General features: G+C 44.2%; 1 protein-coding gene across 2 annotated transcripts; it reads left to right on the top strand.

The window, feature by feature from the left end:
• The first annotated feature begins 6,701 nt into the window (after nt 1–6,701).
• Nucleotides 6,702–23,804, top strand: PDP2 (pyruvate dehydrogenase phosphatase catalytic subunit 2). 2 transcript variants are annotated; one of them, XM_075009035.1, is made up of 2 exons: nt 6,702–6,800; nt 17,457–23,804. In XM_075009035.1, the coding sequence occupies exon 2, from the start codon at nt 17,510–17,512 to the stop codon at nt 19,115–19,117; it is 1,608 nt and encodes a 535-aa protein (XP_074865136.1). In that variant the 5' UTR covers nt 6,702–6,800; nt 17,457–17,509; the 3' UTR covers nt 19,118–23,804. The 2 variants fall into 2 exon arrangements, with proteins under 2 accessions (XP_074865136.1, XP_074865137.1); XM_075009036.1 differs by lacking the exon at nt 6,702–6,800 and adding an exon at nt 6,958–7,360.
• Nucleotides 23,805–26,182: the final 2,378 nt, after the last annotated feature.

Below are 26,182 nucleotides of genomic sequence, written 5' to 3'. Positions count from 1 at the left end.
AGAAGCTGAGGTGGGGGAAGTTGAGTATTTATGGCCTGGTTCCCCAGGAACACAGAAGAACAAAGAGAACTTTATTTATTTTTGAAGCAGAACAGAGGCCTGTGGCAATTTAAAATGATGGCCACCCTTGAAAGGATGGTGGAGAGCGTATTATATGGCATGTCTCTCAGCTTGTTTGTTATGCCTAGATTATGAACTGGTACATGCTAAAACTTTTCTGAATGAGAAATGAAACATTGTCAGTTGACGGCTGCTAGTCTGAAAGTGAACACAAAGAAATATGAGGTTTTTTTAATAATAGTATTTTACTCCTGGGCATGCAGTTGGCATTTCTGCTGGCAGAGATAGCTACAGTTGAACAGAGAAGATTCTGCTCCTGTTACAGAAAGTTTTTTGGGGAAGTTTAAGACTGCAGCCAACTTACAGAAGTATCACACTTTCTGATGTCAACAGAAATACTGCTAATTTACACTGTAGTAAAGCAGAATGGAATCAGAACTCTAATGTGCTATCTACAACACTGAATTTCAGTGTACACTGTACCCTGGTGTGCCAGCTCTAAATTTGCCTTGGCGGTTCCCACTTTGTGATCCCAACATAATGAAACAGTCCACATGTACGTAGTGATGCACTGTAGGGAATAAGAGCTAGATTGTATAACAACTCTGGTCCATCTACATCTCATTTGAGTGTAGTAACACTGATGCAGTTACGCTGTTACAAACACCTAGGCCAGGGCTACACTACAGTGGACGGTCGAACTAAGGTACACAATTCCAGTTACGTTAATTATGTTGCTGGAGTCAATATACCATAATTCTGGCTTCTGCGCTGTCTCCACTAAGGGAGGTCCATGGGAGCGTTCGCTGGTGTTGACTTCCCTTATTCCTAATGAGGAGCAGGTTACGTTGGATTAGGTTGCACTGATGCACAGAGCTGTCCTTATGATTCACAGAGCCCAAGCAGTAGTACTAAACTGGTGTCCCTATGTTTCACTGAAGGCAGTCTCCAGCTGATACCACAGACCCAAGTAAGTCAAGGGGGTACAGCCTCCACCCTCACCCACAGACCACCAGAACACCTGTCACTACTTCCTCATGCTTTATGAAAATTGGGTTATGGGCATGAATGTGCATGACTCAAAGATGCTGTCTGCAAAACAGATCATGTAACATATCAATTTCAGTTACAGCCTGCTGAATCTGTACATATCCTGTTTTAGTGCATGTATCCTTCTTATAAGTGAAGTTAGAAATATGAAGTGCAAATCTGTCTATAATTCTAAGGCTACGTCTACACGTGCCCCAAACTTCGAAATGGCCATGCAAATGGCCATTTCGAAGTTTACTAATGAAGCGCTGAAATGCATATTCAGCGCTTCATTAGCATGCGGGCGGCAGCGGCGCTTCGAAATTGACGCGCCTTGCCGCTGCGCGGCGTGTCCAGACGGGGCTCCTTTTCGAAAGGGCCCCGCCTACTTCGAAGTCCCCTTATTCCCATGAGCTCATGGGAATAAGGGGACTTCGAAGAAGGTGGCGTTTGGGGCACGTGTAGACACGGCCTAAATGTGCTAATGAGGCCATTACTGATGATCCAGAAACATGGGCCGCATCTACACGTGCACGCTACTTCAAAGTAGCGGCGCCAACTTCAAAATAGCGCCCGTCATGGCTACACGTGTTGGGCGCTATTTCGAAGTTGAAATCGACGTTAGGCGGCAAGACGTCGAAGTCGCTAACCCCATGAGGGGATGGGAATAGCACCCTACTTCGAAGTTGAACGTCGAAGTAGGGCACGTGTAGACGATCCGTGTCCCGCAACATCGAAATAGCGGGGTCTGCCATGGCGGCCATCAGCTGAGGGGTTGAGAGACGCTCTCTCTCCAGCCCCTGCGGGGCTCTATGGTCACCGTGTGCAGCAGCCCTTAGCCCAGGGCTTCTGGCTGCTGCTGCCGCAGCTGGGGATCCATGCTGCATGCACAGGGTCTGCAACCAGTTGTCGGCTCTGTGGATCTTGTGTTGTTTAGTGCAACTGTGTCTGGGAGGGGCCCTTTAAGGGAGCGGCTTGTTGTTGAGTCCGCCCTGTGACCCTGTCTGCAGCTGTTCCTGGCACCCTTATTTCGATGTGTGCTACTTTGGCGTATAGACGTTCCCTCGCAGCGCCTATTTCGATGTGGTGCTGCGCAACGTCGACGTTCAACGTCGACGTTGCCAGCCCTGGAGGACGTGTAGACGTTATTCATCGAAATAGCCTATTTCAATGTCGCTACATCAAAATAAGCTACTTCGATGTAGCATTCACGTGTAGATATAGCTATGATGATTCAGGACTCAGCCAAATGACTTGTGAATGGTTATGCTTGTCCCATAACGGTCCCATAATGGTTATGCTTGTCCCATAAGTCCAAATTGTGGTTAGTCCTAGAAAGACATGTGACCATGCCACATAGTACTAGGATCCATCTTGAACCTGGTATTTTTCCATGAGATGGAGGGGTACCAAACAAACAGTTCCTGCTCTGGAGGAAAGTCTATTTAAGTAATGGGAAGCATCATTCTATGGTCAATGGGAGCTGCAAGAGGTCATAACTGTGGATGTACAGGTAAATAAAGTGTCCGGAGGTACGCCGGGGCTAACCTGGGTGAACCACATCCAACCTGCAGGCCACTTGTTGCCCACTCCTGATGTAGACAGAGCCAGAGGGTTTGGGTAAACTGAGGATATACCCGTTTAATTTAAATAAGCAGCTAAATTGCTATTAATTAGTATGGCTTTTTTTTTCAGTTAATCTTAAACACATTCCTAATGAACTTGGCAAATAAGAAGAAACAAAATACATCATGTTAAAACAACACAATGTCGACACAAACTTTTGCAGAAGTTTGATTAAAACAGTTTTTTTAAAAATCTAATTTCAGTTAAACTACATCAACTTTGTCTATAGACAAGGCCTTGGTAATTGCTGAAGGATGAGGCCAAGACCAGAATGTTTTGCTAATGGCTGTTTGTGCTTATCATGTATGCTACAGTGTTTTGAGTTGGTTTGCGTTCCTGGGATTTGGGAATGTGTTTTAGGTTATTTCCTTAGCCTGTGTTCAAAGCTTGGAGTTTGCCCTAATGAACCTAAAGGCATGTTATTTCTCTGACTTCAGTTCTTGAGCATACGTTTTCAGCCCCACCTTTCTTTATATTTGTCTCATCTCTAAAATTAGATCTACTAAAGTGCTAGTTATGTCTACCTTTGGAACTTCAGAAAATGATTTGATGGTGTAACCTGATGAAGTGTGTGCTCTGCATAATACCAGTCATAAACACATGGCTCCGTGCATGCCCACTGAATGGAGGTTCAAAAGTCCATGTGTGGTGAGACAAGAACTTTTGTCTTTCAAAAATCTATTTAGTTCTACTGGTGCACTGTGTGGGCAAGGCCTCGCTCAGTCTGTGTGCTCTTCTTGGGAGGCGGGGGAAGGGTCCCAAGATCTGGGCCTCAGTCTTGACCTGAATGTTTATTTGGCAATTGTATAGCCCAGAGGCCTCTAACCTTTACAGACTATTATATGGGGAGTAAAGGCACTTCAAAGTGCCTGCAGCTATACAGCATGCTGGCACTTCGAAGTCTGACACTTTGAAGTTGCTGTGGGGGGGAGAATTTGCCTAATGAAGTGCTACATATGCATCACAGCACTTCATTAGTAATCTCCCATCAACCTGATTACCATGCCCCATGTAGAGAGTGCAGCATCAGGATTTATGCACTGCTAAAGTGGAACAAATATCACTGTCTTTGTCAACCTTCTCTCACCTGCCTGTGTAATGGTAACTAACATTGATCTGGTTATGCCCCTCAGACTGTTATCAGAGGCAGCCGCCTTAATCTTTCGCTATGAAATTTGAATTGGTCAAGATTATGATTAATGAAAGTCACTATTGGTATTATATCAAGATTGCATTAAGGAAAGATTTTTGCATTCAATGTTATGGTTATACTGAGTCACCTGACATTGGCCATTCTTGGAAGACAGGATCTCAGTAATGGACCATTGGTCTGACCCAGTGTGGCTGTTCTTGTTGCAAATGTAAATGCCAACTGGGTAACAGTTATCTGAACAATTGGACTTTGTGAGAGAAAAACTTTGTTGAATATACAATCTTGCTACCTACTGTAGCGAGACATATGCATATATGTAATCAAGTGGTCCACACCATGTCACCCATTCACAGCTTCTGGCAAATACAGTCTAGGGCATGGTTTCCCAAATGTGGGGGAGTGAAGAAATTCTGGGGGTGGGGGCGTGAGGCAACCCAACCCTCCTCATCATTCCCCCCACCCCAAGAAAAAGAAAGCAGTTGCTTCCGGCTCTCAGCCCCTGCCATTTTACGTTGGGGACCCAGCGCAGCTGCTATAAAAAGGAAGCAGCTGGTGAAGACCCATGTAGAGCTAGCTGCTTCATGCAAAGGTGACAGTGTGGTTTGGGGGGGAAGGGGAGGAGGATGAATTAGATGGGGTGCTGGGGGTGCCTGGAGTGGAGGAGGGGGAGGGGGTAGGTGGAGGGGGCAGGGGGTGATTGGCTTTGGGGGAAGGGAGGGGCTTGGGTGGGCAGGTGGCTCACAGGGCTTGGGCAGGTGGCCCCAGCAGCACAGGGCTCGGGGGGCTGGTGGGAGGGTGCCTCTGGCAGTGCAGGGCTTGGGCAAGCGGCTTGGGCAGGCGGTGCTGGCAGTGCAGGGATCGGGCGGGCAGGTAGCTGGCGTGGGCAGCTCTGACGGCTAGCATGGGGCTCAGGCAGCTGGCCAGCTGGGGCTGAACCAGGCACATGCAAAGGGAGAAGAAAAACTACTTGTGCTTATCTTTAATTTAAATAACTTATATATCAAGTTTTTGTGTTTAGATTATGAATTGAATTTTTTTGTCATCGGGGGTTGGATGAAGAGATGGGGACACATGAGGGTTTCTCAAAAATCAAATGGGGGAGTGTGATGCCAAAAAGTTTGGGAACCACTGGTCTAGGGTTATCGTCCCTGCCCATCCTAGGTTGAGAATTTTCCTACTTTTCTTTTTTTTAGAACTCTGTTCTATTCTTGGCCTTCACACCATCTTCTGGCAAGGTGTCCCACAGGCTAACTGCACTGTGTGAATTTTTTTTTTTAAGCTGCTATTTCATTTGCCCTGTGTCTACACGAGCCCCTTCCTTTTGGAAGGGGCATGTTAATGAGCGGGTTTGAAAGATGCTAATGAGGCACTACCATGAATATGCAGCGCCTCATTAGCATAACGGCAACCGCAGTGATTCGAAAGTGTGGCTTTGGAATCGTGCCCCGCCTGCAGAGATGGGGACCTTCTGAAAGGACCCCCGGTTTTTGAAAGCCCCTTCTTCCTGTCTGGTGTTAGGAAGAAGGGGCTTTCGAAAACTGGGGGGTCCTTTCGGAAGGTCCCTGCCTCCATGGGCAGCATGTGATTCGAAAGCCACACTTTCAAATCATCGTGGCTGCCATTATGCTAACGAGGCACTGTATATTCATGGCAGCACCTCATTAGCATCTTTTGAACCTGCCTATTAACATGCCCCTTCCCAAAGGAAGGGGCTCGTGTAGACCCAGTCTTGGTGACTCCCTAGTTCTTGTATTATGGCGCACAAATTTGGCTTGTTACTGCAGATAGGTGTGGCAACTATTCATGCAGTTTTAACATGTCTGTTCTCTTTTACACTCCATTTTCATGAAGTCGTTGTTTCATTTTGGGGTACCAAGAAGTGGCATAACATCATTTTCTACCTGTCTCCCAACACTCCCACCTAGACCCTTGATCTTACAGATATCTCAGCATTTTCATCAGTTCTGTGAAGACCACAGATGAAAGAAAACTGGTGTGCCCTAGTTGCAGGGCTCAGACATGAAGAAGCCAGCCAGCTAAGCCACCCAGCTGCAGCTGCTCCCAGGCTGGCTCCTGGGGCTCTCCTGCAGGCTGCCTTGCTAAGAAAGTGTTCCACATTGAAAAACATTATTGTTTGGTGTTCTGGGGTCTCAAAAAGTTGAAGAAGCTCTGGCTGGGGGAGTTACACCATTCAAATCAGCCCAGGGGAGGTGGGTTAGTGGGTAGAGAACCACAGGTGCATCTAGCCTTTACACAATGCTACATTGAGCATCTCCCTGTAGAGAACAAGAAGTCCTGTGACACCTTATCTGCATGAGTCATGCAGCTGATAAAGCGGGTCTCTGCCCACGAAAGCTTATGCTCCAAAATATCTGTTGGGCTATAAGGTGCCACAGGACTTCTTGTTCTCGAAGATACAGACTAACACGGCCACCTCTGTTCCTTGTCCTGTCGGGGGAAAGGTCGCTGTAGCCTGGAGGTAATGGCCGGCTAGTAACTAACAGCTCTCGCTGGACTCAAGAGCCGCCGTGCTGCGGAACAAGCCCGAGCTGAACTGGCCCGCGGCTTCTCAGGGCTACGAGGGAGCAGTGCGCAGCTCGCGCGGTGCGCTGGGCCCAGGGACCCCTCCCACCAAGCCCACGTGGGGAAGGGCTCCGGGGACCCCAGAGCGGAGCTGCCGCGCCAGCACGCAGGCCGAGCACACGCTGCAGGGGTCAGCCAGAGCCTGGCGGGCTGGACAGGCGCCTGGAGGCCAGCGCGGCCGCAAGGCGTGAAGCGGCGCTGCTAACCGGAGCCGCGGCGGGGCGAGGCGGGGGAGGCTCCCCAAGCGGAGCAGCCGGTTGGCCACCGTGTGTGCGCGTCAGGCCCCCTACGCCCTGGCACCGCCCCGGAACCGGTACCACCGCAGCTCCGAGCGCCTGGGCGGACGCGGGTAAGGAGCTCGGGCTTTCAGCCGCCTCGGGTGGGTATTGGGAGACGGGCGGGCCCTAGGCCGGCTCCCCTGGCGCTGGGCTGCGGCGGAGGCCGGCAGGCTCACCTCGCAGAGGCGGGGAGGGGGTTTCGGCCGCGCTAGGCCGGGCGCCCGCTGGCTCGCAGCCCGCCTCACGTGAGGAGCGAGGCGAGCCCGGGCTTGGCGGGCTTTCCGGCACGTGCCCGCTGCTGGCGCCGCGGGGGAGGGGCACAGGCAGTTGGTAGCGACCGTTGGTAGCAGGTGGCAGCACCGCTGACCGGGCCGTTAAATGTCCGCTTGGCGCGGGGCCGGCAGAGGCCGTGCTCCGCTCCCGGGAAGCAGCCGGCGTGTCCCTCCGGCTGCTACAGCCGCGAAAGCCATGGGGGCTCCACGCGCTGCCCTTGCCCGGAGCGCGCCAGCTCCACAGCTCCCGTTGGCTGGGAAGCGGGCGGCGCGTGTGGGTGTGGTGCTGTCCGGATGCATCTCCTCTTGCGGGGGTGTGGGGGGAGCGACCTGACTTCATTTCTCGGGAGCTGCCTGAGGTGAGTGTTGCCCCGGGGGAGCTGCCACCCGTTCCTGTGCCCCTGCCCCAGCCTGGAGCGAGTCCTGTGCACCCCCACACGTTCCCCAGGCAGCCCCTCATTTCCGGCCCCACCCTGGAGCCCAAGCCCGCAGTTGGAGACCCCTTGTATTCCAACTCTCTGCTTTCCGTCATTCTCCACTGGAGCCCCCCTCCAACCCCCGCCTCAACCTGGTGGAGATGAGCAAGTGAGAGTGGGGGAGTGCGCAGAGCAGGGCAAGGGTGTTTGGGTTTGTGTCATTAGAAAGTGGGCAACCCTAAGCTCCAGAGGTTGCAGGGGCTGGGTGCTGCTTGGGTCCAAGTCTCAAAGGCGTGGCTGTTTTAGGCTGTATCTACAAAAACAATAACAAGTCCTGTGGCACCTTATAGACTAGCAGGTATTTTGGAGCATGAGCATCGTTGTTTTTGCTTGGTTACAGTTGGTAATGGAGGGCCATGAGGTGTTGGGAAGCTCAGGGAAGTAGAAGGTACTTAAGACTGGAATAGGGTGACAAGTATCAGAGAGGTAGATGGGTTAGTCTGCATTTTCCAGAACAACAAGAAGTCCTGTGGCACCTTATAGAGTAACAGATGTTTTGGAGTATAAGCTTTTGTGGGCAAAGGTTCCACAGGACTACTTGTTGTTCTGGAATTAGGGTGCTGTCAACTTGGCCCCTGGCCACCCAGTTCTGTGCAGAGGAGTCATGCCAGCGATGAAGCAGCTTTGTGCAATGCTAGCCTGGTGTCATTACTGTGAGCTTCCCACATCACTGTAAGTCAGAGCAAGTCTGATTATCATGCTCCTCTTTTGCTCCTAAAATGAGATGCTGGGACATAGCCAGAAAACTGGAATAGCTGTGGACAATAAAAGCTATAGCTGGGAAAGGATAATCTAGTTGTCTGTTTTTATTTTATTTTTGGCGTAAAATGGGATCTCTTGGCACTTATTTAAGTGTGTTGGCTTCTCGACCATGCCAATAGTAAAAGAGCTAAATTTCAATGAAAGAATTGAAGACATTTTAGTGATAATTTACTATACTAGATAGTATCAAGTAGTAAAGTAATTACTAGGTTGAGTGACCTGCAACCCAGAAGTCAAGATCTTGCATTCAGCCTGTTTTGGTACAAATTTATTAATGAAAGCAGTGTTCTAAAAGCTCTGAACCTTTCTCTAACTTGGCTTATTCCAAGTACAATTAAAAAAATTGCAGATTTAAGTAGCAATAAACCACAGTACAAATGGCATAAGGGTGTTAGCTGCTAGAGAGAGTTCAGTAATGATTTAGCAATTCATACTATGGGTTCCACCTCCCAAAACTGGGATTCTCTGGTCCACTGCCAAACCATGGATGTTAATGGATGTTTCTGAGCCATAAGGCTTCTTTACCGTGGCTGGCACCCCAGGGGCTGTGACCAGCAGCCCAGTCAAGACTGGAGCTTGCTTCCACAGGGCCAGCAGCCTGGCCTCATCTGGGATTGGGGCTGTTGTGGGCTAGGCTGGTGGTAATGGGGCTTCAGGGGCTTGATGTTGGGGGGCAAGGGGGATGGAGACAGGAGGGGCCAGTGGGGCACAGAGCCAGCAGCAGGGTGAGGGGCAACAGGCTGGAGGGGTAGGGAGACCTCTAGTCTGGCCAATTCCCTCATTAGGGTTGGTCGAGTCCAGAGGGTGTGGGACAAGGGTGGTGTAAAGTGTACTACCAATAGTCAGTGTAACAATTCTGTAATTTTAAGAGCAGAATTTATTTTTTCAGAGCTTTTTTTCCTATTCACTTTGCCCAGATATCTCTGAATGGGTCTGATATGAAAATCTAAGAATAGGAAAAATATAATTATTAAGTAAAAAATCCTTTTTTTGGTTGAAACATTTTAGTTTGGGTTAACCTTTCTCTGTTTCTTTGCCTTTTAAATTCAAATCTTCCTCTGTTTTGAGCAAGCTTGAATATTGCCAAAGGAAAATCTCCCTGATAAAATTAACTTGGAAGTGTGTATTTTTGAAAATATGAATGGGAATATATATTGCATATGTACTGAAGTGTTTGTGAAAATCTTAGTGGTGCTGTTGGTATGGTTGCAACTTCACTAATTCTTTCAGTGTTGGGAATGCTTGTGTGAACAGGCTACTACAAAATTGCCATCAGCTGAACATTACTAGCTTTCCCACTTCCTGAGTGGCATCAGTGCTAGAGGAAGCATGGGAAACCTGCTGGCAAACTTCAGTATAAACATAGGTCAGGGTCCTGTTCTACAGTCTGAACCAGGCATGCAAATTCATGCTCCACTGTGAAACTGTCCTGTCCATACCATTTTACAAGTCACCCGGGGCCGAAATGTCTTTGAGAGTTTATATTTCTACATTTTTTAAGTCTTCTTTTGTAGGGAAGTATGCAGTGTTTGAACCCATTTTCTCTTCTCCTACATCTTCCTGTTCTGTTATGACTGCTTTTAGTTTTTGGAATTGGTAGAGAAATGCATGTTGCAGGGAGAGAATAAAGGCAAACCTGTAAATTCAAAATAAGAATGGGAAAAACTGCTAGGTTATGTCTAAACTGCAGGCTTCTGTTGGGGAAACTGGAGGTTTCTCGGCAGGTCTGCCACATCAGGAGCATTCTGCCAGCATCCTTGCATTCCTTGTTCCATGAGGAAGGAGGAACATCTTGACAGAGGGAGTTTTTCCTGACATTTGGCCCAGTGTGGATAGGCCAAATGTCGGGAAAGCTCTCCATACAGAGCTGTCCGCAGGAGATATGCAAATACATTGTGCAATTTGCATATCTTTTGCTGATGGTTCTCAGTAATCTAGATGCAGCCCTGAGGGGATATTCACGTTAAAATGACTCTTAAAAATATGCGTCTGTTCTGGTCTGAAGAAGTGGGTCTGTCCCACGAAAGCTCACCTAATAAACTATTTTGCTAGTTGTTAAAGTGCTACTTGACTGCTTTTTGTTTTGATAGAGTATAGACTAGCACAGCTTCCTCTCTGTTACTCTTAAAAATACCTTACTCTGTGTCTGCATTTTCTCTTTGCAGCTCTTGTAAATGTGCAAACACAGCAGGAGAATACTTAATTGCAATTGAAAGAATTTGGGTTGGATTTTAAAAAAATATCGGGGGGAATATTTTTTATTGAATTTAGGCCTAAGTTAGTGTGGGTTTCCATTTAAGTGGCTGAGCCACATACTAGATTAAATACAAGGGGAAAATGGGAAAAAGGTTTGAAAAAGGTGCAGTGTAGTCATGCAACATATAGATCCAGACTGCAGGGAGCATTTGGAATCACAGAGGTGCACAAGACAAGTTCTGTGTAGCAAGCTGCGGTGTAGAGTCTGATAGCCATTACGTGGAGTCATGCAGATATGTGCAATGGAGAACATGAAATGTAGATAAATGAATGAGAAGGTATCTCATGCAGCCATATTTGAGGAAAGCAGGCCTTCGCAGAGTTCATATCAGATCATGTCAACAGGCCACTCCTGTTAATGTAGGAAGAGTGGTACATAGTACAGCTGTGGAACATTTTGGAGTACCTTTTTTGTCAAAATGTTCAGGATTATCAAACTGAAATTGCATTATAGAGAGTCACATAATTCAGAAACCTTTGTCTACTGTGAACCCTGGACAAATCAGGACTTAGAGATGAATCAAAAACATGGCCGCCTTGATTGGAAAACAGACACAAACTCCTTTCACAAATAACATTTGAAAAGGTGTTTTTGCTTCATTGTGGAATGAAAACAAATTTGAAACCTCAGAAGTTGTAAAATGGCATTGTCATCCTCTGTCTAGTTCTAAGTGATAAGTTTTAAGCAAATGACTTGCTAGGGTCTAACAAAAAATTCATGAAGAGGTGTTGAAAGGGGCTGTTGTCAGTACTGTCAGTACACAGTTATCAGTGTAACTTACCTTGGGTCAGATAACCATGTCAGTCCCAGTATGTTTTCTCCTGGTGATTGCAGGTCTACTCACAGATGTGCATGTCAGTTGGTGTGAAAAAAACATAGTCCTTAACCAGTTTTTTTTTTTTCTCCCCTAGGAAAATAGGTGCCAGAACTCTGCCTCTGCCCCCATGCTGCAGCCCCAGCCAGCCACAGCCTTAACCTCCTGCCCCCCTATGGTCCCAAGGCGCTACTAGCCTTAACACCCCACAGCCCCAACCCGCTGCCAGCCTTAATCCCCCGCTTCCTCACTGGCCCAACCTGCTGCAGCCTTAATTCTCTGTACTGCCCCGATGGCTAGGCTTTAACCCGCCCCCCACCCCACCTGTGGCCCCAACCCACCGCCAGCCTTTAATACCCCCCCCCCACAGCCCCAAACTGCTCCCAGAATTTAACACCCCCCCACCCCCTCAACCCAGGATTAACTTACATCTCAAAAGGAGTTCCATGTGCTGCTGCTCCTTTGCCGGTCGCCATGTTCCCTTCTGTGTGGCTGCACAGCTTTCCACAGCCCTCTGGCTCCCCATATAGTGTTGCGCCACTGTTAAACCAATTATATTGAGCCCTGCTCTTTCATCGGCAGGCAGGGAGGCAGAGCTCAGAGCTGCCCAGCTGCCTTTTAAAAATGGTGGCCCCAGGGAAAAAACGTGGAGGAAAAAAAGCCGTGTCCTTAACTAACTTGAGTAACACCAACAAAAATGCAGTGTGGCTGGTGCTGGCTACCACCTTTATTGGAGGTGGCTTATTCAAGTCAATGGGAGAGTGTTCTCTCATCATCATGAAGTAGCTACAGTTGAGATTTTGTAGTGATGCAGCTGCTTTGGTAGAGTTGTGCCACTCCCTGTAAGCTCGCTAGTCTCCACGTGGTCTAACGCAAGCCTAAACAGTGTGTAGCTCTATCTGAGGTTTTTCAATAACATGCTGCAAAATGGAACTTTCCTAGCCATATGGCAATCCTCTCCCTCCGCAATTGTGCAGTGCCCTGAACAGAGCCAAAGTTTACCTTTGCACCCTGAGGAAGGTACAGAGAAGGTGACAGAAACTGCAATATGGCAGATGATATGGCTGGGGCAGGGGTGTGGGGGTGGGAAGAGGTTTGGTTCTGAGGAAGTAGACAAAGCTGCTAATGATGTGAGTTACAAGTCGTGGTCTGCATGCTGCACATAGAATTGCCTCAGTCCTCAACTCTTGGAGCACTTGAACTTATATTTAGCACCAGTGGGAGCTGTACGTATACAGGACCCATGAGGTCTTTTTTAACTACATATTTAGTTAAACCTACTGAAAGTGTCTAGCAAAATCACTGTTTAAAAGTGAGCCCAGTTTGGGGAAGCCCTGAATGAACTAATGCTCCCTCTAGTGGATTATATTGTTGGCTTTGGTGGGAATCTTTAAGTAAATATCACTTAAAAAGGGCTTAGTTGTCTTCCCATTTTCTCTTCTTGATGATTTGGATTTGCTGTCGTTCCACAAAGGATGTACTAGGAGGATTGTCAAGGGTCCTGACTTGTCTACCAGAAAAGCCACCATGTTGTCAAATCCCAATCATTCTTACAATATGTCTACATTAGCAATTAAACAACAAACCTTTTGTTGTTTACAGCTGATTTAAAAAAAAAAAAACCCTAAAAGACACAAGTGTGATTGTGGTAGGTGTAAACACTGCCTTTTCAATAGGCGTGTTCTCTGTCTGACAAAGCCAAGGCCACTCATGAGGGGCTAGAAGTATTTTGTTGGCAAAAGTGCCAACAAACAGCATTTATGAGCACTGGCTTTTAGTGAAAAGGCTATATTAACACAGCCTTTTCACTAAAAGCTACGTAGTATAGACATAGCTTTAATCTTAGACTACTTGGAAAATGGGATGGTCCTCTTTGGTGATCTGCCTCAGTGGTATGTCAGTGTCACTGATCTTAAAAATGCACCCACCTCTGTGTGAGAATATCAATAGCGTGAGTGAAAGTGCTTGGATGTTTCTTCAGTTCAAAGAGACAAGGTGGGTGAGATTTTTTTGTTTGTTTGACCAATTTCACTGTCTTAGTGCTATGATATTACTTTGCTCTCTGTGCTTTGTTCCAGGAGTTTAAATTCAGCTCTGGATTAAGCAAGTGCACCTGCTACACATAGGCATAGAATAAAGCTTAGCCCTGCAGTAAGAACTGTACAACAATATGCTTATCTGCTTTCAGGTTAAATTTTGCCCTCTGCTTCTGAATGGCAGATAAGTGCTTTTTGTTAATAGCATAACCAGGATCTCAGGGAGGCCATCAGAGGTTCCTCAGTTAGGACAAGTTGTAAAAAATGGGGCAGGCTGGTGAAAATTCCAATACGTACATTTACCAAGCCAGCACAGAACAGCTTATACAATACCTTACTAGTTGCACAGACACCAAAACACAGTTATCTTATAGCAACCAAGCTCTGGACTTCCATCCAGACACCCAAGTCAAATATGGTATGGATTACTGAAAAATCTTATTTATCACATAAGAAAGTTTTGCCTATCTGAGAGGACTGGACATATTCCTTCCCAAGTTAATGATTTTTCAGATCCTACCCAAATACATGATGAGGAAGTGGGGCTTACCCATGAAAGTTTGTTACCTAATAAATAAATTTGTTAGTCTTTAAGGTGCTACAGAACTGCTTGTTTGTTAAGCCGGTTCTTAGTAACTAAACTAAAATTTCTTAAAGAGATGAGAGCATTGGTTAAAAGATTAGTATACCCAAAGACATAAGTACAGTTCTGGGATGGGTTTCATAATAGAGATGGTGAGTTTTGTACTTACAAAAGGTTCTTTCAGAATTAGTCCATAGGTTATAGTCCAATGTTCATGTTCAGCGTGATCCAGATGGGAGTGGAGATCTGTATCAGTACTAAAACTCCCTCTGCATAAAGCACATCTGAGATGAAATGATCCAATCCAAAGGGTCTTTCATAGCAGCCTCTTGACCATGTAGTCCTGGGTGAACAATAGGTTTTTTGATATAACCTTCTGTTTCCCAAACACCTCTGGTCAGTTTACCACAAACTTTAAAAGAGATAGGTAGACTATTTACATTATTTCAGTCGAGTCATCTAAGTATTTCCTTTTGATCTCTGAGTCAATAGCTAAAGCAATAGGCAGGAATTGTCTGTTAATATGGCTAACATCCTAACAAGATATAAGTAAACACATACAATTAATATTCTCTATCAATTATCTCTAATACTTATCTTTGTTTAATTTTCTAACATGCCTCAAAGGTTGACTCTTGGGTCATTTAGCCTTGTGTGCCGCCTGCCCTTTTCTCGTCAGGTGTCACCAGCAGGTTGCCATCTTCATTTGGATGAATTCTTGAAAATTTCATCAAATAACATAAGCTTCTGTTAAAGATTAACCTTTAATACCTAGAGACTCCAGGACAATTCTGGAGAGTTCACAACACTGTGGCTATGTCTACACTATCCCAAAACTTCACAATGGCCATGCAAATGGCCATTTCAAAGTTTACTAATGAAGCGCTGAAATACATACAGTCATACTCCGAAATACACCCATTCCAGTTATGAGAATTCGACTTACAAGGAGTTTCATTTAATACCCATACTTGAACTTATGAGGCATTTCTTCGTATTTATGAGGACCGATTTGGAGGCTGGCGGCTCTGGTAGGCAAGCACCGAGGGGATGGAGTTGGCCACTTTGGCCTCGATGAAGAGGCTGTGCAGGGGGGCGGCGGCACCCTGCAAGAGGGCAGCAGTCTGGTGCGGGGAGGTAGACTTGTCCAAGTCCCGGCAGTAGATCACGCCGCTCTGTGAGACATGGATGCTGGTGTGCAGCCCATCCCAGCCCCGCTGCTACCGCTCACGCCCTGGGTGGCTAGGGGGCCACCGCTGCCCACCCCGCATAGCTGTGCCTCGGGCGCCACTCACTGTTTGCAGCATTCCGTCCCATTTAGTGCCTGGCTCGCCCGCCACTGCTGCTTCGGTGGCTGCCGGCACAGCCTCTCCACTGCACAGTCCCACAAGAGCAAGGCATCACCCCTAGCCAGCCAGGGGCCCCCTGTGCCTGCCTAGCTCCCTGCGTGGCCAGCCCCTGGCAGCGCCCCCTCCCCGCTTAACCTAAGCTGCGCTCAGGCCAGGCTGCCTCCCCATGCCCTGCCCGCCCCCTTGCACCAGTTTTAATAGGATTTGGTGGTGTTTTAGCATAAATGGGTGTAAATTTTGGGGCTCAGGAATGCATAAAATTTTTTCCCATTGAAATGAATGGTAATTACATTTTTGACTTACGAGAATTTGCCCTAAGAGGGGTTTTTCAGGAATGAATTACCCTCATAAGGCGGGGAAGGACTGTATTCAGTGCCTCATTAGAATGCTGGCAGCCGTGGCACTTTGAAATTGCTGTGGCTCGCTGCCTCGTGGCTAGTCCAGACAGGGCTCCTTTTCAGAAGGACCCCAGCAACTTCAAAATCCCCTTATTCCTATCTGCTGTTAGGAATAAGGGGATTTTGAAGTTGTTGGGGTCCTTCGAAAAGGAGCCCTGTCTGGACGAGCTGCGGCAATTTCAAAGTGCCGGGGCTGCTGGCATTCTAATGAGGTGCTGAATATGTATTCGGCGCTTCATTAGTTAATTTCAAAATGGCCATTTGCATGGCCATTTTGAAGTTTTGGAGTAGTGTACACATGGCCTATATGCAGGTACCTAACACCTGCTTAAGTATAGGGGACAATGAGATGGTGGCAGCATATCTAGATAGTCATGTCAGTCCCAGTGTATTTCTTCCTGTTAGTTGCAGGTCTACTTACAGATGTACACGTCAGTTAGTTTGACTGGCCCTGAGTGGTTGCTAGCACACTCAAATACAATTTGTTTGTATCCAGGTGTTAACACCAGGGTGTCTGTCTGTGTCTTTTCTAGACTGATCTCTAGAGACTGGCAAAATTCTACACCACTAACCCCTGAGCCAGTGTGTGGTGGTGTGGATGATTGTGTGTGTGATGGAAGTGCATGCAATGTCATGGTATTGTGAAATTATTTGGCAAGAGGAAGCAGGACTCCCTGTCTGGATATGATGAATTTAGAAGTAGATATACCTAACCACAGAAGCTTTCTGTTCTCGGAGCTGTGCTAAATGGCTGTTTGACAGGATTTACTTTTTCTGGACACTTACTGTGTGGTGATTGGAGTCTAGCACTAAATAATACATAATACTTTGTAGCATAGCCATCATTCTGATATTTGTTTTTTTTTTTCTTAAGGTCATTACTGTGAATGAGGAAGAGAGTTATTTTAGTTCTTACACCCAGATATGTTCTTTATTTGCAAGTCTCAGTACATGAAAAGCTCTTAAGGATGGGCTTAAAGCTACACGCATGATTAAATGTTCTGAGTATTTTCATCAATATGCTATCTCAACGAACTATTGGAGCTTGCATTTCTCACCATTCTTGCATTTATTATTTTAATTTTATTGTGCTTAATAAGAGAATTTTTTGACTATTTGAGGTATGATAAACTTGTTCCAATGAGCTAATTATAAACGAAACACACTTAAGCTGTGTCTGCACCATCCCTTCATTTTGGAAGGAGCATGCAAATGCAGCTGAGCAAAAATGCATGTGACACTAATTTATATATCACATGCCTCACTTGCATAATGACAGCCACTCGCTGTTTTGGAAGTGCTGTTTTGGGGGGAAAAACAGTCGTGTAGATGAATACAGTTCCTTTGGAAACAAACCCCGTTTTCAAAAGATTTTTTTTTTCTCCCCCCAAGAAGAAAGGATCTTTTGAAAATGTGTTTTTAAGAACTCCATCTACATGGCTGTTTTTTTTTCCTCCCCAGAAACATCACTTCTGAAAACGTGATCACATGAGTATGCAAATGATGCATGAGATTTGTAAATCTGCACTTTATTTGCATTTTTGATTGGCTACATTTTCATGCCCCTTCCGAAGGGGAGGGTCTGTGTAGATGCAGCTTTAGAGTCTTATGTCCTGTGACTTCCAAGTAAGTGGTGGATGAGCCAGTGCTTGTATAACTGTCTTGCCATCAATAGCATGTTAAAAATTCAGCTTTTTTTCCCCCAAGCTCTAGTGGCTACATGTGAAACATTTGTGTGTGATTTCTAATTTTTTATCTCTGCCTTATTTTTAACTTGTAGGTCTTGAAAACCTTTCCTTTACTGAAGGAGTCACTCTACAAAGAGTTCATTATATGATGTCCAGTGCTGTATCCTCCTGGATTTTAAGTTCTGCAAGAAACAGTATAATTGTTCTGCAAGGAAAAGGGCGTTTGTACTCAAGATGTATCCTGAACAGAAACGCAACGAACTGGAAGTGTGGGCTTGTCAAAGGGCCTCTTTCTCCTTTTTTGCTGGACTGCAACATAAACAATACCTTCACCTTAAAAAAAGCATTCAGACATACTTCAACTGAAGAAGACGACTTCACTCTTCAGTTGGCACAGTCACAAATAAATGATATACTAAGAGCAGGTGAATTTTCTCATAAAAATCAGGAATTTGATGGTAAAAACACAAATTCTGTGCTGAAATTTGAAAGTAACCAGCTGGCTGCCAACACACCCAACGAAGATCGTAGAAGTGCAGCCACATGCTTGCAGACTAAAGGGATGATGTTTGGGGTCTTTGATGGTCATGCAGGTTATGCATGTGCTCAGTCAGTAAGTCAGAGACTATTCTATTACGTAGCTGTCTCTCTTATGTCTCAACAAACGCTGGAAGAGATTGAATTTGCCATGGAACACATGAAACCAGTTCTGCCAATTTTGCAGTGGTACAAGCATCCAAATGACATGGATCGAGATGTAACCTCACTGTACTTGGATCACCTCAGAGTTTATTGGCAGGATTTATTGAACCTTGACATAGAACTGGGATTCAGTGTAGAAGAAGCCTTGATACATGCATTCAAAAGATTAGATTGTGATGTATCACTGGAAGCTCAGGCTCACTCAGAAGATGAAACAATAAGAAACGCTGCCCTGCAAGTAGCTTTCTCTGGTGCAACAGCCTGTGTGGCTCATATTGACAGCGTTCATTTACACATTGCAAATGCTGGGGATTGCAGGGCAATCCTAGGGGTCCAAGAAGAAGATGGAACGTGGTCTACACTCTCTCTTACTCGAGACCACAATGCTTTTAGTGAAGCGGAAATCAGAAGGCTAAAGGGAGAACATCCTAAATCTGAGGCAGAAACTGTAATCATGAGCAACAGACTGCTGGGGATTCTTATGCCCACTAGAGCTTTTGGAGATGTCAGATTCAAATGGAGTAAAGAACTGCAACACAGTATTCTGGAAAAGAGTTGTGATGTTGAGTCTTTAAATATTTATCAGTATGCTCCTTCCAATTACTATACTCCCCCCTATTTAATTGCAGAGCCTGAAGTCACCTACCATAAGCTGAGGTGTCAAGATAAATTTTTAGTTATTGCTTCAGATGGACTGTGGGACATGCTGAATAATGAAGATGTCATAAAACTTGTTGCAGAACATGGAGCACAAGCTAGTATGCAGACACCAAGGATGACTACTGAGAAACCAGCCAGCTTGGGTTACATGCAAAGTCTATTGCTTCAGAGAAAAGCCGGGGGTGTTGACTCATATGACCAGAATATAGCTACTCATCTAATAAGGCACGCAATTGGAGGTAACGAATACGGAGAGTTAGACCAAGAGAAACTTTCTGCAATGTTGACTTTACCTGAAGATCTAGCAAGGATGTATAGAGATGACATCACTGTTACTGTAATATATTTTAATTCAGATGCAATTGGCAGGTACTACAAAGAAAATCAGTAGGGGTTGTGTTAACATTGTATCATATAATGGCCAGCTCTTATACTTGAGATCATTAAAGTTTACTTCCACTAATAGTCAAGCCATTACAAATACTATTGCCTGCAGATTCCCTGTTCTTTAATATTGACTAACTGTGAGTGTGATTTGTAAGACTTTTCTGGGCTCTGTTCTGTGCTGATTGAAATAAAATGTGCTGCTTGCAGTTCAGTAGAATGTAAGTGAAGGCAGGGATGAAAGACAGCAAACCTGCTCTTGGTCCCATTGACACCAATGGCAAGTGTCCTAAAGTGAACAAAAAGCGGACAGTTGATCTACACTAGTGTAAGAGGTCAATGATGGATAGCACTTATAACAGAAAAGCAAAAAGGAGCCATTGTTCAAAGACCTAATATCAGATAGTGGCTTCCTTTCAAAGTACAGTAGTCAAACTATCATACAACTGTAAAGACACTAGGTTGTATCATATACTTGAAATTGACTCCGTTAAACCAAGAGTTGCCTTTTATGCTTGGAAATAAATTGAAAATCAGAGTGAACCTGTTTTTTGGTGGACTGCCAGACTACTTTTTGCAATTGAAAGGAAACAAAACACTTTGTTTCAAGATCAGCTTACTTTAAAGTGTGAAACTAAGTAGATGTTGCACGTGTATGAACACGTGTGTAACAATCCACAGTTCTAGCACACTTTAAGCTATTTTACAATACTGTCTTTAAGAATATTATGTATTTCTAATTTAATGAGTACTTTTACCACACCAACAGTACTTACTTGAGTATTTTCTTAGGCATATTGTTAGCTTGCGAAAAATCCGTTTTATATTTGAAACTGCTGTGTTGGTGAAGAGAATTTCAAAGATCAGTCTATGAAACTGCAACTTAAGTAGCATTCGTCTAGCATCCAGAATTATATAAATGCACCTGAAACTTAAATGTAGCAGTTGGAACCAATACTGCATTTACTTTTTCTTTTTAAAAAATAGAATAGCATTGTACCAAAGAGAACTTCATTCTTGTTTCTTCTACTCTCTCTGCTTTTGGGACATAATCTGTCTAATTCATGTGGACAATGCTGTTTAAATGGTTTTGATTTACTATTTGGATCCTTAGTTCCTCAGTGAATATGCACTTAACCTATTAAACGTATGAATGTGTTTAAATGCTAAAAGACTCAACATAGTATAGCTTTCTTTTATATTCCACTTCTTAGAATAACCCCATTTAAAACTTTGAAACTAGATTTCCTTTTTTCAAAATATGATACACTGTGGTGTAGGGACTTTTCTTGTGATGCTGTGGCATAACTGCTGCCTTCAGGAATGTGCATGCTGGTAGCTCTCGGAACAGAGGCCTCAGTTTTACTGAGGTTGATCACAGGAAACTACTGTGTGCGTGCTGCAAGGCTAGTAGTATGAGCTTCCGCACTCCCCATTTTGTGCTCTAATTTTAGGAAAGGGAGGCTTTTTCCCCTCTGATTTTCTTGCATGTTAGGGTATTACAGCTATCTACAACTCGGAATATATTTCTTCTAATAACAGTAAAAGTCTTCAGCCTAAATTAGCATTTGTGGTGTGCAGCTTTTTCAAAAAACAATTTATTCATAAGTATAAACCACCTATTCATGGTTTGTAGAGCATTTAAGTAAGATTCCAACTTAAAGCTACCTGGGATGCTGCACAAACTATTAAAATATTAATGTGAATGACTAATCATTGGCAGATTTAGAACAATCCAAGTGTATGTATTTTGATGATGTGGCAACAGTTATTCATCCCTGGTTGCACCATCAGACAGTTTTCTCTCCATGTTATCTCAATGTTTTCCCTCATCTGAGCGTCTTGCTATATGGATCCCAGTACTAGAAAGTACTTAAACGTGTGTAACTTTAAGCCCATGCTTAACTACTTTGTATAATAAGGGATAATTGTTCGAAGCAGGATCCTAGCGGCATAAAAGAAACATGCCTTAAAGAACTTTTTGTTTGACACACGTCAGAGCAGAAAAGGCAATTTAACTTTGAGGCAGCTGACGTTTTTCCGTATTGCTAATCAAATGTGGCATTCCTGTGCTTGATGTATACAGCAGACGAGTGGCTGAAGGAAGAAGATTTTGAGCCTTGGATTGGTGTTGAAGGCTGAAGGAAGAATTTGCGTGTGTGTGTGTCAGGGGTGTTGAAATTTTGGAGTCTCATTTAGTCCTAATCCATCCTTATCTGGGGAGGGAGTGGCATTGGATTCACTTTTTTTGGGGGGAGGAAGGGGGGAGATGCTGTGGAGGAGGACTTGTGGGCTGCAAAGCTAAGGAGGAGACTAATTTCTGAGCAAGTTTTTTGAGAGCCCTTCCCAAATCACCAGTTCCAATTTAGCCTTAGGCTGGAGCTACACTAACTCCGGAAGATAGACCGCTTAGGTTCAGTCTTCCCAGCTGCCATTTTGTGCATGCACGAAATCATGCATTCTAGGGTTAATGGTGACCCTAGGACTTCTTGTGAGCAGCAAGGATCAAGGAAGGTCAACAGAAGGAGCACTCCCATCAACCTTCTGCTATGAGGACAGGGATGAAAGTTGACGGCTGAAAACCTGATTTTTGGTATGTAACCGGTGTACCTAAAGTTGTTTATCAGCCCTTGATTTTCTGGGTGAATGTAGACCGAGCCCAAATCTCTGAAAAGGTCAAGTGGGTTGTCTTTTTTTTTTTTTTTTTTTTTTTTTTTTGTAAAATTAATATGTCTTTGTGCATGAGCAGCTGTGTGGTTTCATTTTGTCAGATTTCACCATAAAAATAGTGCTGTAAAGGAATGTATTTCTAGACTACCTCTTATTAGATAAGGGTATAATATTGTTTGTGATGTGGCTAAGAAAACCAAGTATGCTAGACCCTGGTAGAGCAGTTAAAATCAAAACTTTCTATGTATGGTAAAACAATCAGGATACTCAGTAAAATATTTAAAGGTAATGCAAGTCTTTATCTCTGTGTTGCAAATGTAGGTACTTAAGATATAGCTAAAATCACTTAATCTTTAACTTTGTGAATGTTGTATATTTCATGGAAAAAGGAGTCTGTTGTGCAAAAACTGAGCTGTATATGTGCCCTCAGTGGTCTAATGTTACTGTTATGTATACAAATGTAACTTTATTCCAATTGGTGATTTATTATTTTGGGTACTGTAGTCACATCTGACAATAGAAATGGTACTAGCTCTAATTTCATGCCAGTATGTGCCTGATTTAACTTGTAACGCTGAAATATTGTTCCTTGGAAAATGTTAATGTGAGTATGGAGTGTTCAGTTCACTGGTAAATAGTAGTGTTTAGTTGTGAACTCTTGCATTTTCTTGGAAACTGATACATTCCTATTGGTGATTATCTTGATAGCAAAACTTCCCTCAACTCAAGTTAGAATGGGGTTATGCCTTATCTTTGTAACTGCACAAAAAATTTCATAGCATTAATGTGTAAGGTGTGCAGTGCTTTAGCATTGTGGCAACATGCTTCGGTGCTAAACCAGTTTAAGTGAAGTTAATATGCTTGATCATGTCGCACTTGTAGGATGAATGGATATTTTCTATATCCTAAATATCTACTGTGGCTTTACTGACCATTTAATTGGTTTAATCTGGGACAACTGCATGATTGAAGATTAAATGTTTTTCACTTTAACAATACTTTTTATAATATTTAGTCAATATGTAGTAATGAAATTCCCCACTGCCTGTGGAACTTGTTTTTTTTGCACACCCTGCTAATGTGCCTCTTAAATCTAAATAAAACAATTTTAGTTGTAACACTGGTATATGTATTTGTCCTTTCCAAGGAAATGTTTTCATATAAACCTGACTTTATCTTGGATTTGAGCTATAACTTCCTGGAATTATTTTGAAACTTATATGATGCAAAAATACTTTTCGGTTAGTGTTTTGATTTAAGAATGCTTTTCTCTCTCTACTTAGGATAACTTATTTCTATTTAGGCTTTCAAACCTTTGTTTGTTGATTTTTCTGACTTTTTTGTACACATATTAATACCTTCTAAATAAAAAGTGCATCATACATTTCTGTAAAAGTGATTTCAAAATGCTACTTTAAAAGCCAAACCTTATGTGGCTTGGGAGGGTTGGGGAGGTATTGAGTGCCAGGCTAGGGCAGGTGTACGCTGAAATCTTACATTGGTATACCTCTCTGTCTAAAAATCCATAACTGTGCAAGATGCAGCTATGTCAAACTAACTCCTGGTGTATATGGTGTTAGGCTGACTTGAGAAATTTTCCATGAACCTAGCCACGGCCTCTCAGGGAGTTAGATTACCTACCTTGATAGGAGAACCCCTGTCATCAGCATAGATAGTGTGCACTGAAGTGCTGCTGCTGTATCATTTTAAGTGTTTGCTTACACTTCTAAAATTAAAGCACAGCCATGGCAGCATGTTTTTGTAAACCGCTTAAACAAACGGACTATCTAAGAGTGCTGGGAGCTTGTTTATACCAGCACTTTACAGTACTGTAGCCGTTCTGAAAGCATATTTGAGCAAAACTGCAAAGAAGATGCTGAACAGTGTTGGAGCCAGCGCGCACCCCTGCTTCACTCCGCTGAGCATCTCAAAGGGTTCGGATGTGGATCTGTCGTATACGACGGTCCCCTTCATGCCTTCATAGAAGGTCCTAATAATGCTGAGCAGAGCTGGGGGACAGCCGACCTTAGCCAGAATCACAAACAGACCTTTTCTGCTGTTTATTGGTTAAATACTTTGCTCTCAATTGTGTCAACCTTCATTAAAATGGTTGCCTTAAATTCTTTTTGTGTGTAAACTTCTCTTGACAAAATGTTTCCTGTTCATAACTAAATGATGTATTAAAATAAAGGAATTAGCCAGTCAGTCAGTTAAACTGATTACTTCAGGTCAGCCTGGGACAATTTTCAGGCACATCTGACTGGAAGTGACTGGAGCTAAGTTCCTGTGTGCCTAAGGCTGGTCTACATCAGCACTTTACTGCGCTGCAAATCTCTGGCTCGGGTGGGGTGGGGTGGGGTACCCAGGCACAGCAAATTTAAAGCTGTAAAGTGTCAGTGTAAACAGACTCCCCGTACTGTTAACTGCGGTCCCCTTGGTGGAGGTGGTTTACATGGCGCACTAGGAGAAAACACCAGCTTCCCTTGGAAGGTGAAAGACTTTATGTGCTGAGATCAAGAAACAACACATTGTCGACTAAGTTTAGACCTGGCCTAAGCCTAAGTTGTTTTTTAGCTAAAATTCAGTGATGTTACAAACAGGCTGCATGTATACTTGCCCCCAATTTTGAGGGGGGCATGGTAATCAGGGCCATGGGAGATTACTAATGAATGTGAATACACAACACTTCATTAGACTAATTTTTCCCCCTCGGCAACTTTGAAGGGTCAAACTTTAAAGTGCCAGCATGTGTGCAGCCACGGGTGCTTTGAAGTGCTTGCACTACTTAAGTTGGGGGCAAGTGTAGACATAGCCACAGTGTAAGTATCATAATATGGGGTTGATTTCCTCTCTGCCTTACACTGGTGAAAGTTAGGAGTAGCCAGAGGTGAAAGTAACTGCACTGGACCTCTACATAGTAATATAATACACACATCTTTATACATAAGTATAAATCCCTGCTAAACTGAAGTTTCCATTTCATGCTGCTGATGAAGTCGGCTGTAGCCCAGGAAAGCTTATGCCCAAATAAATGTTAGTCTTTAAGATGCCACAGGGGTCCTCTTTTTAATTTAGAAATATTTAATGAAACTTCACTCTTAAACAGGAAATCTTCATCTAGGATATTTGATTACAGTGAGCAATAAAAAAAATTAAACATTTCCAAATCAGGCTGACATACTAGTTGTATTTTGAACATAACACATTTTGAAATTTGTAAGTAATCATGGCGGCTGGAATAGTGGGAGTGTTGAGAGCCATTGAAGCTAACTGTAAATCTACATATGATGGAAACAACTTCAGGGCCATACCCCTCATTCTAGCACCTATGTAAGTAGTCCACCCACAACATACATTTATGAGAACCTAAGTTATGTACTAGCATCATAAGATGTGTTGGTAGGCAATCCATAGAATGGTACCAGTTGATCTAGCTTGTTCAGATGTCTGCATCATCTTCAGTCAGTACCTTCTGAGGAGTGTTGTTAATTTAGTTGTCTCATCCTGACAATTTAGCCTTGCATTGCTTTGACCAGATTTGCCCATAATTCTGTCATTAATGTGGGGTTACTGGGCAGTTGGAAGGGAGAGGTGAATAATTCTATCAGTGTGCTGCTTGCGTTACTAGGGTTCATAAGCAGCTGTACTTTCCCTTCTGCCAGTTTCCTCCTACTGGAGCTATTCTGCCTGACTCAGGGTCCACAGGATTGGGTTGTTTCCACCATGGCTCAGATGAACACATGCATACAACAGGAGCTCTTTTGAGAGGACTGGTTAATCAGTACTTACAAGTTGACACGTTATGTCCCTGTACTTAGTGGATTAGGTTGCATGGCCATGCAAAGCTGTGATCCTTATGTGACCTTGGACTCAGTGGCTGGGTTAAACAGCACTTTCAGCTGCCACCCTCACACCACCCAGGTTCAGCACCCCCTTTCCAGTCTCCACTTTCACAGCACAACCATTTTCATAGTAACTAACTCAACAAGCAAACCCCACATGAATTTTGGGTACTACAGGATTCTTTAGCATAGGTACAAGAAGCTTTGCAGAATGAATGGGGAAGCAGAAACAACACTGCCAAGGAAGGGTGAGAGAGAGAGAGAAGCAACCAGTTTAAAAATGTAAATTATTTATTTCTTGGTAGTGAATGTATTTTAATAGTTACAGTATTGAAACTGATTTCAAATGTTAGGGCTAGCAAACCATATAACTGATTACATAAGTTAGGGTCATGAGGCTATGCAGAGAGAGAGAGAGAGAGATCTCACCACTCCATGGAGCTTGCACTGACTGGGGTTCCCTGACAGTTGCCAGGGGTCCAGAGGGCAGGAGGCAAGCAGAGTCCCCAGCATGATCAGCAGGACATGAAGTCTCAATGGAAGTGATGTAGAGTTTATAT

Source organism: Carettochelys insculpta, chromosome 14 (genome assembly GCF_033958435.1).
Source record: "Carettochelys insculpta isolate YL-2023 chromosome 14, ASM3395843v1, whole genome shotgun sequence".
NCBI classification, from domain to species: Eukaryota; Metazoa; Chordata; order Testudines; family Carettochelyidae; genus Carettochelys; species Carettochelys insculpta.
This window is presented reverse-complemented; position numbering and strand designations above follow the sequence as displayed.

Bases quoted from the DNA above. Each gene is read 5' to 3' on its own strand.
- PDP2 (XM_075009035.1), top strand. From the start codon at position 17,510: ATGATGTCCAGTGCTGTATCCTCCTGGATTTTAAGTTCTGCAAGAAAC.